Source organism: Hippopotamus amphibius, chromosome 10, assembly GCF_030028045.1.
Source record: "Hippopotamus amphibius kiboko isolate mHipAmp2 chromosome 10, mHipAmp2.hap2, whole genome shotgun sequence".
NCBI classification, from domain to species: domain Eukaryota; kingdom Metazoa; phylum Chordata; class Mammalia; order Artiodactyla; family Hippopotamidae; genus Hippopotamus; species Hippopotamus amphibius.
In genome coordinates this window covers 104,821,862-104,834,096 of record NC_080195.1, presented here as the reverse complement: position 1 = coordinate 104,834,096, position 12,235 = coordinate 104,821,862, and the positions used below count along the sequence as shown (strand labels likewise).

At 50.6% G+C, this 12,235-nt stretch overlaps 1 protein-coding gene across 1 annotated transcript in view; it reads right to left on the bottom strand.

The window, feature by feature from the left end:
* Positions 1–239: 239 nt before the first annotated feature.
* Positions 240–12,235, bottom strand: part of HUNK (hormonally up-regulated Neu-associated kinase) — a 105,999-nt gene continuing 94,003 nt past the window's right edge. Inside the window, exons 9-11 of the mRNA XM_057697939.1 lie at positions 10,958–11,005; positions 6,539–6,719; positions 240–3,541 (exon numbers count right to left, since the gene is read on the bottom strand). Coding sequence (XP_057553922.1) covers positions 2,883–3,541; positions 6,539–6,719; positions 10,958–11,005 — 888 coding nt within the window. The 3' untranslated portion in view covers positions 240–2,882. The remainder of the gene's footprint in view (positions 3,542–6,538; positions 6,720–10,957; positions 11,006–12,235) is intronic.

Below are 12,235 nucleotides of genomic sequence, written 5' to 3'. Positions count from 1 at the left end.
AAAATGTCGATTCATTCTGAACTGCCATTTGCCGTACGTCAGGCAGACAGACAGATATCTGCAGACGCCCCTGTGGCAAGTGAAACAAAGCCGAGGATGCCCTCACATCTTGATCCCCTCTTGCATCCCACCAGTTACTGGGCCAAGAGCTTTACGTAGAAGACGATACCACTATTTTGCAACGTACGCTTAGTTTTAAGGTATATCAGCCAATAGACGAAGCAGTCATAGTGAGGGAAAAGTGTATTTCACAGTCATTATAAAAGTACATATATTTAGGAATGGTGACATACATACAGTCCTTACTTATGACCAAATCGTACAGTGAAAGCCGACTTTTCCTCCCGGATGTCGCTTCCAGCAGAAACTACAGGCTGACTGAGCTCACAGGTGCAGACTAATGGGAGACAGTCACAGGTCAAAGAGACAACACGCTTCGTACTTACCAAAGGGCTAATGACGGTGTCCATATAAATATAATAAAATAATAAAGAATTAACACTTCTTCTCTCACTCGATTCCATAGATTCGTCAGGTGCTCACACACACAAAATACAGTTCCCCCCTTCCTCACTCCTCCCTCACCTCTCACTGGGTTCGGAATAAACCTGAGTTCACAGTTCAAGTTGCCAGTGGTGATGCGGTTGGTCAGTTGTAGAACAGTCTGCAGCTGTTCTGGAAGCACGCGAGGATCGGGGAACACGTCCCAGCAAGCTAACAGCGACACAAAAACGTTCACGTTCTCAAGGCAAGTCGAACACAAGAGAGGGACATAAAGAGCTAGACCAAGTTCACAGGCACACAGCCTGCAAGCCTGCAGAGCCGACACTTGCAGCTGGAAACCATCTTCAAAAAGGCTTCTTCACCGATCAAACACCAAACGCTTCATGTCAAATGGAGAGAGGGACTTTTTCAGATGCTTCTTTTCTTCTCTCTGCTTAAAAAGCTCTATTTTCAGTGGAAAGTTCCAGAACCCAGTCTGGAGCCATCTAAGGGAGTGCCACCAACAGCGGGGAGCCTGACTTCCTCTCAGCAAGCCCTAGGGCTGGGGTGATCCCATCAAGGGGGAAGCAGCAGCCCCAGGTCTTGTCAAGGTCAGCCAAGACTGGGCACGGCAGTGGCTTCTGGGGACAGCCAGGTAGCGGCTCTCTCCTCGCTCAGTCAGAGACATGTGGGGCAGAAGGAGGTCACCAGTGCTGAATGAGAAGAAGTGAAGAACCACCCCCACCGCTCTCTGGCACAGGCTGGCTGCCGGTGGAAGCGAAGGCAGGCTTTGCAAATGCTCAAAGGTCGTGGCCTTTTTTGGGAATCGGTGGGCTGGGAGGACTAGCCCTGGGGTGGCCACAGCAATGGTTTCTGGTCACGCCTGCACCAGCCAACAGTTGAAGACTCCAGGCTGTAGTGTAATCTGTCTCCAAGCTGACCTCTATCCAACCTGTGCTGATTCTTCTTTTGCCAATTCTGCTCACGACTGAGTGGTCCCCACCAAATGCCAGGGCCCAGGCCCCAGCGGAGACAGCCCCCGGCGTACTAAAAGCTAGACACAGTCACACAACACTGGGGTCCACAAAACACATACATAGGGACGGCGTGGACACAGACCCAGAGATGCATCTTTGGTTCCATCCTTGGCAAAAGGTGTGAAAACAGAACATGGACTCAAAGCCTGTCTGAGGAATGCTGCTGTCCTCAAAGAAGATACAGTACTATATTTTGAACATGTTTCCCACCAGACGAGCCTCTCACAGCCCACAGCAAACTGGCTGAGCTTTAAACCATGCTCGTTTCCTTGGCAGCTTGAAAACTGCATTGCACAGAGCTAACAGTGCCTTCTGAGTAAATCCATATCCAACTTTAACTCTCTTCTTTCTTCCTAAAATAACCAACTATAACTCTACACCTTCCAGATGGATCAGGGCTCTGTTGATCCAATGGGAAGAACACACGGCTGGCTACGATCACGCCCTTCCTGCAGGCCACCAGCCACTCAAAACATCAAGTGGGCAAGCTTTGATGCCCTCCACACTTATCCTCTCGTGAGAACAGGAGTTTGGTGAAATCACTTCCCAGCTCTCCATCCAGGTTTTTAAAAATTATGTTGCTTTGATGATGACATCCCATAAAGAAAAATCATCTTTGGAGAAGATAATTCAACTGTTAGCAAGTTTCAACTGAAAGAGATAAAAAATCTGTCAAGACCCTGCTTGGCAAATGAGCGTTGCCATCAGTCCTTTCCTTTCACTGGGGTCCCCACTGTTCGGATCAGTCTTTGACCACATGCCCCTTTTTGCTCAGAGGGGGCGGTGCTGGTTTCCAAGGTTCCTGCCCATCCTTCTCGGGGGCTCATGGGGCCTGGTGCTCCAGGCCACCAGCTCTTGCCATCCTGCAGGGATTCACCTCTATGAAAAGAGGGGAAAGTGTGCCTGGGTGAACCACTTTGTGACGCCACTGCCATCGGACTGCTGAAGACAGAACAACCTGCTGAGAGGCACACACAGAGCACAAGTGGAGAAAGAGCTTGGAAGGGTCTGTAACTGAAGAGCCCAGAGGCCCATGCTGGGTTCTCACCCCCAGCCCAGCCGAGGGAAATGGGCGGAGGGCCAGTGAGTGGTGGGAGGAAGAAGACTGTGAACGACTAGAGCTGGCTGCATAGACAGCCAACCTTCCTAGGGGATCCCAGCATCTCCAGGGGGCCCTACTTGAGACAGGGCCGTGCAGGCTCTGAGTCTGTGGGTTTCAGCTGTGGGGCGTTGCATGTCAGGAGAAGGTGGGCCGTGGAGGATGCTCCGCGAGAGGTCTATGAGTCTTCGCACCCTGACGGACCTGTGGAGCTGCTCCACTGCGTTCCTTAGAAACGCCCAGAACTCTGCCGCTGGCCCAGGTTAACACTGGCCTTTGACCCCGTCAGCTATGTCGAAGGAGAGGCTCACGGGGGCCAGCGGCTGCAGCGGGGGCATGCTGGCCTCCAGGGGCCTGTCTGCGGAGGGCTGCAGGTTCTGGTGCCGCTTCCTCAGCATCTGTCCGATGCCCATCATGGGGAACCTGCCTCGGCTCTTCACACAGTTCGGGCTCCCCAGGGGCTGCATGGTGCCACTACCGGGCCCTGGGGCTGGGGAACACACGCCCTCCTCTTTGAGGGGGCTGTTCTTATCTTCGTGGGCAAAGGAGACCAGAGTGGGATGCAAAGGAGTTTGAAGAGATGATGGGCTTCCGGGCAGCAGGATGGGTGAGAGCGTCCGCTCACCTGAATTCCCACGAGCCAGGCCCCCGGGGGAGTTCAGAATCCTATAGTGATGGGACGGGGACAGAAGTTCCGTCTGGTCGTCACGATCCACAGACTCAAAGGAGCGCACCATATCCAGCATCAGGGGGTCTTCCTTGGCGGGGATGCCGGTGCTCCCAGGCCCCTGCGGAGGGGGCTCCGGTTTCTTGACAATCCTGGGGGTCCTGGGGGGTGGCACAGGGATGAACTCCATGGAGGAGGAAGCCACACAATTGGAGTCCGAGGTTCTGCGAAAAATATTGCGGCAGCCGAAGGAATCTGCACACCAAGAAAGCAAAGGAAACATGAAGACGGCCACACAAACAGTGTCAATGGCCCTGGACCCGCCTGCTCTGACCTCCAGCTTCACTGAGATGGTGCGTTACTCAGGGAGGTCAGAAGGAACCAAGAAGCAAATGTCCTCAGCATCCCACTCTCCCCACGGGGAACCAGACGGTCTTCCTAGAATGGAGGGGACGGAAGACGTGATGCGAGGCCTCCTGGATTCTGAATGGTCTCACGGCACCAGCTTAACATCTGCTCTCCTTTTGTTGCTTAAAATTCTGGACCCTGCCAAAGAGCCTTTGAATAAAAAGGTCCATGGCTCAACAGAACGACCACAAAACTGCTGGAAGCACACAGATCCCAGCTCACTGAGGATTTGCAAATTTGGTCCCCAGATCATCAAAATTGGAAGGCGGGTTTCCCTCATGACTTTTTTAAAAATTACGATAAAAAATACATAACATAAATTTTAAAGTGTTTATTTATTACTTAACCACTTTTAAGGGTACAGTTCAGTAGTGTTAAGTACATTCACACTGTTGTGAAATAGAACTCTTCACCTTGCAAATCTAACAGTGGTTGCCAGGGGCAACTCATCTATGAATCTAACTACTCCAGGTCCCTCATATAAGTGGAATCCACAGTGTTTGTCCTTTTATGACTGGCTTGTTTCACTGAGCACAATGTCCTCAGGTTCCTCCGTGTCAGCGTAGCATGGGTCCGAATTCCCTTCCTTTTTAAGGCTCCCTCATGACTTTCGGTCTCACCAGAGCCTCACCCCATTCTGAACAGGGGTGAAACACTCTGCATCTGTATATTGAAGGCAACCAGCCAACCCCCACGGTTTCCATCTCAAATTGGCACAGGCTAGAATCCAGGTTTGCAGACTCTGCCTGAAAAGAAAGGGAAAACCCCCACGCGTCTGGAGCTGAGGGAAGGAAAGCCAAGTTCCTGCGGAGCAGGCCCTGTCGTAGCTGTCTTTTCCTACCATCACATTTTATAGGCCCTGGCGGGCCCAGCGGCAGGAACAAGCTACTGCCCCCGGGGGGTGATTTCGGGGGCAGACAAGGGCACTGGAAATCCTTTTCGCCTTACATAAATAAATACACAGATCCGGAAAAAAACCTCCTCCTTGGGCCAGCACAGAAGACGCCTGAGGTTCACGGGCAGGGAGAAGGAAAATTTCATTGACGGTCAACGTCTCCAGTGTTCCAGCGGGCACGTGAGCCCCCCACCCCTCCCTGAGGTGGCTGCACGCTCCCAACTTGTGGCTCGTCTTCTCTCTCCACTCCGTACTGCTTCCTTCACTTCCCAAGAGGTGCAGATGCAGGGAGGACGCCCCCTAGTAATCCCCCCCCACCTCAGAGTCAGCCCCGGGCACACACCCGGACACTGCATCGTCCCCAGTAAGAAGGGCACAGTCACCAGCCCGAGCCTTGGGCACGACTGTCAGCGCCTCTCCATCCTGTCCTTCCCGGGAGGCAGTAGGCTACACGAGAGCCAGGCTGCCTGGTTGGAAACCTGGATGCCATCACTTACCAGCTCTCTGACTTTGGACAACTCTCTGGGCTATTTCCTCGTCTCTAGAAAGGGGGGTGGGAATGATCTCACTGGGTTGAGGTACGAGTTGAAACAGTGCCTGCCACACGGTGAGTGGTCCATGCTAGCAAGGAGACAGGCTCCGGGGTGCTTCTCAACAGGCTTTCAAATCCCAGGAGGAAGAAAAAAGTGCAAAGAAACTGAGGACAGTTGGCCCAGGAAAGTACCAAGAAATGCACTCCACCTCTGGGGCTGCAGAGTTAACCCCAAAGATGCAGCCCTGACCTAGGCTTTCCCTGGGGAATCCACAGGACGTCACTGTCAAGGGTCCGGATTTGCTGCTGGTTCCAAAGCCAGAAAGGAGTACCACCCGCCCGCTCCCCACCAAGGAGTAACAACACAGTCCCTGCAATGGGGGCCCTGCCTTCCTGAAACCTGCAGAATGAAACGGAACCAGATGGAACTGTCCTTCTCCGGGTGAAAACCAGTCACTCTTAGGGTCAGATAGACCCATGCTGCTTGGTGCTGTTTGCATCTCCCTGATACTTCCCTGTTTCCCCAGGGAACCACAGGTGATGTCACACAGCCAGGGCCCACTCTGAATGCCAGTCTCTTCTTATTTAAAACAAAGGGATCGAAGACCGAACTCCACAATCTCTCTCAGCCCTGGCTTCAGGACACTCCCCGGGTCCCTGTGCACTACCACCCCCGCCTCGCCCGGCTCTCAGTGTGTGTTAAGCATCTCTTCTGCATCCCTGGATGCCTGCCCCAGAGGAGGGAGACCCATCTCGACCAGTTATCTCACATGCTGGATGATGAACGAGGCGGAGTAGCCCACACGTGTATCTCATTTGACCCACCCAATAGCTCTGAGGTAGGTCTCCTTTCAAAGTAAGAGAACCAATTAAGATCCTCAGAGAGTAAGGAACTTGGGCCACAACCAACTATAGAGCTGGGTGGGCGACCACCACCCCAGAGCCCACATCGGTGCCTCTCAGGATGTACTTTTCTGGTGAAGGCTCCCACCGGAGCACACCCCCATCACTTCTCCTGCACCCTGATCTCTGCCCCTCCAATAGCGAACACCCGTTCCTGGTTCCATCATACCATGCACCCGAATCTCTGCTCCTGCAATGCCACACACCCTGATATCTGCTCTCCCACACCACCACGCACCCTAATCTCTGCTCTCACAGTACCATACGCCCTGACATCTGCTCCTGCAAAACCATCCCTCCCAATCTCTGCTCCGGCTACCCTGATCTCTGGTGGACAACACCAGGGAGTCTGGACCTTGCTTGTTCACAGGCTGCCTTGCAAGCATTAATGCTGCTTTCCCATGGGCCCGAGCATCATGTCTGTCCCAGGGGCCCACACAGCCACCAGCGTGGGCCACGCAGCGGCCAGGCAGCTGAACGCGAATGGCCTGGAGGCCCCCCTGAGTTGACCCACCTTTGTCGGGGAAGCCGGGCTTGGCGGCCTTCCGGTCCTTCAGCAGGGCCCTGGTGCTCTGAATCTGCGTGATGAGCGAGCCCGAGGGCTGCTTGTGCGATGGCAGGTTCTTGTCCAGCTTCTTGGAAAATGGCCGATGAAGAAAATCCCCTCTTTTTTCTTGTTCTTTGGGCTTCTTATCCTTGCAATCAGAAGCAAACATGGGTACTCAGGGGCACACAAGAAGACAATGGGATCCCTCTTTGAAGAGTTATCAAAGTAGAGTTAAGAAACCTTGGTTTTCCATAACACTAGGCTCTCGGCTGCATGTTGAACAAAGGAAGCGTCGAGGCCTAGCAGATGCTCCAGGGAACCCACCTCCCTCTCCCTCGGCCACAGCAGGCTTTGGTGGTACCTGGCTCCCTGCAACGTGCTGTTCTGAGGTATTCCAACAATGGCAAGGTCACCCTGGGGCAGTCCATTATTTTAGAACAAGCTGAACAAACTGAGGCAAAGCAGATGAGGACTCCTGGACACCTGCTGTCTTATTTGAAGCAGAGCCCTAAGATTCTGTCCACAGTAGCAGTTTTGCAAAAGCAATTTTGCAAAGGAAACATAACTGCTCCCATCATAACCTCAGGGCTTGTGTGTTCAGTCAAGCCGAGGAGATGGACAGCAAACCCATGGAGCCCTGAGCCAGCCAGGGTGAGCTTCCGACCCCTTTCCCGCTCTGGCCATGTGGGCTTTTACTTGTGTATGTAAACAGGCACGATTCAGCCACTTGTGCTGTCAGTCTTGTCTTTACTGAACCCAATTAGAATCCCTCTGATGGGAGCGAATTTGACTCTTTTACACATCTTCAACCCCACAGCCTCTGGCGTGAAGCCAGGCACGGAAAGAACGCTTAATAAATAGTTACTGAAATAGTAAAAAACAAAAACAAAAAAGCCAGTGGAAATGGAACTGAATTAAAATTAATTGGGTTCAAGCTTCTGGGAAGGGTGATGCCACTAAGAGGAAGCTTTTTTCTGGCCCTAAAGACTGTGTTTGATGTTTACTGTTAAACAGAGGCAACTGAATCCCTGACCTCACCACGAGAGAGGGGAGAAAAAGAGACTGATTTTCACATTTTTTGCCTTAAACCTTAAGAGCATTTGCAATTCAAGAGGGCTCATCTATTTTTCATTGATGTTGTTGAAACGCTTCTCAAGGAAACATCCCTTTGCACTTGGGTAGCCCTTTCTAATGAGGACTTTCAAAGCCTTTACGGATTTGGATTCATTATGTCCAGGTTTTGAGTGGGAAAGAATGGCAGGGAAGAGATGGGAAGTGGGGACACCCAGCCCTGCCTTGAGCATCACCATGAGGACAATAACTCCCGGGGGCCTAGGCCTTGGCCAAGGTGGCTCGTCACCCGAGGAGGTGTGAAGTGGGACAAAAGCAGAGGTGAAGCTTCTGCAAACGCCTTCCCCAGCTTCTGGACAGCCACTGCCACCGTATTTACTGAGGATGCTTAGAACACCAGACGCTGCCCTGAGAGGCACGTGACCCACAATGAGGCAAGTCCCGTTGTCACCTCTCACAGAGGAGCCTGCAGTGGTTAAAGAATGCACCCAGAATATACCTGGATGAAAGTATAATTGAAAAAGATACACGCACCCCTACGTTCACAGCAACACTATTCACAATAGCCGAGACATGGAAACAACCTAGATGTCTAACAGAGGAATGGATAAAGAAGATGCGGTACACATATACAACAGAATACTACTCAGCCATAAAAAAGAACGAAATCATGCCATTTGCAGCAACATGGATGCAACTAGAGATGATCACACTAAGTGAAGTAAGTCAGAGAGAGAAAGGCAAATACCATACGATATCACTTATATGTGAAATCTAAAATATGGCACAAATGAACCTATCTACAAAACAGAAACAGACTCATAGGCATAGAGAACAGACCGGTGGTTGCCAAGGGGGGGTGGGGGAAGGGAGAGGAATCGACTAGGATTTGGGGTTGGTAGATGCAAGCTATTACATTTAGAATGGATAAACAACAAGGTCCTACTATATAGCACAGGAAACTATATTCAGTATCCTGGGATAAACCATAATGGAAAAGAATATAAAAAAAGTATGTATATATGTGTATAGCTGAGTCACTTTGTGTATATATATACTTGTATATACTTTGTATGTATATACTTTGTGTATAGTAGAGATTGGCACAACATTGTAAATAAACTATACATCAATAAAAAATTTTTTAAAAAAGAGAGAATTCACCCAGGAGCCAAGGGCAACTCAGACTTTCACAGCCCTCCCTGAAAGTCAGTGTTCTGAACCCTTGACTCCACACTGCCCTCTGGAAGCCCGGGGCAGGGCCAGGCAGTTCTGGTGGCAGAGAGAAAAGCTGGGCCCAGCAACTGGCCAGGGGCAGGGACCACGCTGTAGTTCCAGGGCACCAGGTCAGCACCCGGGATGCTACAGAGATGGCCACGGGCAGGATGCTACAAAGGGGGAAGGGGGCATCCGTTCCAGGACAAGGCAAGCACGATTCTCCACCGCCTCCCTCTCCCCATTTCTACAAATAGCAACAGGCCTCATCCTCTATAGCAAAGGAGAGTGAGCTTTCACACTCCCCAGCCTCCCCCAGGCATCAAAGGACCTGTTCCGAAAAGTCCGGCAGCGTTCCATCGTTTTGCTGCATTCTATCTCTGTTCAGCACTTTAAACAGGAAAAAAGAAATCAGATGCCCTTTTGTGATACATTGTGAAACAGTATTTGGAAGAAAAAACAAAACTGGAATCCCCCCCACCTCCCCCCTTTAAGGATTTTTTTTTTGAACTATGAACATACTTTCCTTTGGACTCCTCTGCTTTCCCTACACTCAGAGGCTTCCTGCCTGCAGCTTCCTGGGTTCATCTCAGCTCCTTTCTAACTCTCCATGGGTTCCCAAAGATAAAGGATCAAGATGCAAACTTTCGGGGGGCCAGAATCACCACCCAGATAGAGTTCATGAACCCAGAGGTGTACAAGGTGCAAGAGTTTTCTGTAGGAAGAGACCAAGGTTGGCTCTAGACGTCTCTCCTGCAACTGACAGGGATATTTGGCAATGAGCAGAAAGCCTGCGATGCGGGCAGGAGAAAAGGGACATGGACTTAGGACGAAAGATTGCATGAAACCTTGCTCAGGCCCCCCTGTTGAACTTAATCCCAGGATCTTGAACCCTGGGGCTTCCTCCAAAACCCCCAGAGCATTATTCTCCTGCCTAAAAGAATGGGTGACTTCATAATGACTGGTTTCTTGGGGGATGTTCATTACCCAACTGCTCCCTGCGGGGGACGATCCCCTGGGTGGGGGGTTAGTCCCCGTGGCAGGGTCACCAGCCCCCAGGAAACGGGTTTGTTTACCAAGCAGCCATCCTCATGCCTTCAAGCACAGGTTACAAATGCAACCGATCATCCAATTCTACCTTTTCATTTGCATGACCTATTTTCTCCAAAAGAGATTTCCCAGGGAGTAGGATGCTAAATTGCATTATGTAACAGAAACAGATCTTCAGAAGGACTAATTATGTTCCCCCTTCGACATGCCTGCACCCACTCCCGCGCGCCCCACCCAGCAATGCTGGCTGCCTTCAGGCCTCTTTGGTTTCCCTCTGATTCTCATGAGCCGGTGGTGCGCCCCTTACCCACGTGCACCTAAGGGTGGGCAATGGAACTGAAGCTTCAGGGGTCTTCTCTGCCCCCTTACGCTCCCTCCACACCCCCAAGGCAGATCCAAGAGGAGACCACATGAAGCCCCAGATGCAAGCAAGCCCCACACAAAACAGCTTCTTGTTTTCTTTAAACCATCTTCCAACCACCACACACGTGCACAGACATTTACAGAAACTGGACACTTTGAAGATGTGGGCTCATAAAGGATTATCTACCCAAGACTCTTTGGATGATGTGGGTTGTTTAATGGAGGAGAGGATTCTGCAGTTTTGAATCCAGGACACGATAGGGGTGTGCAGGGTCCAGAGCCCTGGGCAGAGATCCACCAACCTTCGGGGTCATATGCAATGGTTACATTCATGTGTCAAGTTGGCTAGGCCAGGGTGCCTGGTGTCTGGTCAAACACCAGTCTAGATGTTGTGGTGAAGGTAGGTGTTAGGTGTGACTAATATTTAAATAGGTAGGCTTTGAGTAAAGCAGATTATCCGCCACAATCTGGGTGGGCCTCGTGCCACCAATTGAAGGCCTTAAGAGAAAAAGACTGAGGTGTCCTGAGGAAGAAGGAATTCTGCCTCCAGAAGGCCTTGGGACTCAAGCTGAAACATCAGCCCTTCCCTGGGTGTGCAAGCATCACCTACGCACACACGCATGCACTATTGGTTCTGTTTCTCTGGAGAACTCTGACTAATCCATCGTTAACTCCCCAAGTTCTTACCTGCACAGCATGAAATTCGAGGTCTCTTGTCCAGGTGTCCAAGGAGGCCTGTAAAAAGCAGCATTTTTCAACAATTCAAGAAGCTGCACTTGCTGTTTATCCCCTAGATGCTACCCCCTCCCACTTGCAACTCTCTTGGAGGATTACCCACTTCAGTGTTTAGAGACAAGAACCCAAACTGCTGTGGAAGCAAGGCATCAGATGTCCTAATTCCTGCCCTGGATAGATTTTCTAGGTAAGGTTTTTATTAAAGTCTAGGACACACGATGGAGGGGTGCTCTGATAAGTAAGGAGTTCAATATGTTTTCTCAAACAGCAAAAACACACATCAAAACAGCACCCTGATCAAGAAACAGAACCCAGCCGACACCTGGAAGTCCCTAGTTCCCTGCGTCCTCTCCCTGTCCCCAAAGGTAACCACCGTTCTGATTTCTAAAAGCACAGACCCAATTCCAAACTTGATTTTTAAAATTTGTACAGATTTTTAAATGACACAAAGAAAACATTGTAATATGTTACTTTTAAACGTATAGTTCCCATTATGGGTTTAATTTTATTCTTCCAAAATTCATATGTTGGAGTGCTAAGCCCCAGACCTCAGAATGTGGCCTTACTTGAAGACAGGATGATCAGGACAGGGCTGTCACATCCCCTCTGAAGCTTGGGGGGGGGGGGGGGGGTGTGAAAGCTCATTCTCCTTTGCCTTTGAGAAGGAGTGTTGGTGTTACCTTGACAGAGGTAATCAAGTGAAGATGAGATCATCAGGGTGGGTTCTAGTGCAATGTGACTGGTATTCTTATAGAAAGGGGCAAACTGGTCACAGACACACACACACACACACGCACAGAGAAAACGCCATGTGAAGATGAAGGCAGAGATTGGGGTGATGCTGCTACAAACTAAAGATGCCACAGATTGCCAGCAACCACCAGAAGCCAGGAGGGAGGAAAGATTCTCCCTCACAGCCCTCAGAGGGAACCAACCTTGCAGACACCTTGACCTTGGGCTTCTGGCTGTCAGAACTGAGAGACAACACATTCCTGTTGTTTAAGCCACTCAGTTTACAGGACTTTGTTATGGCAGCGCTAGCAAACTAATACAAGTCCCTCCGCCAAGCTCTGCACAACTTTTCTTCCCAAACTGCAATGCTACGTTGACACTACAGTAAGCCCTCCTAGTTCTAACTTACATTTTGCTACAAATTAGCATTATTTTTCAAGACGTTAACAGAATTGGCTTCGGGCTCTCTAGGGCTTTAATAAGCCAGTTTAAAAATGA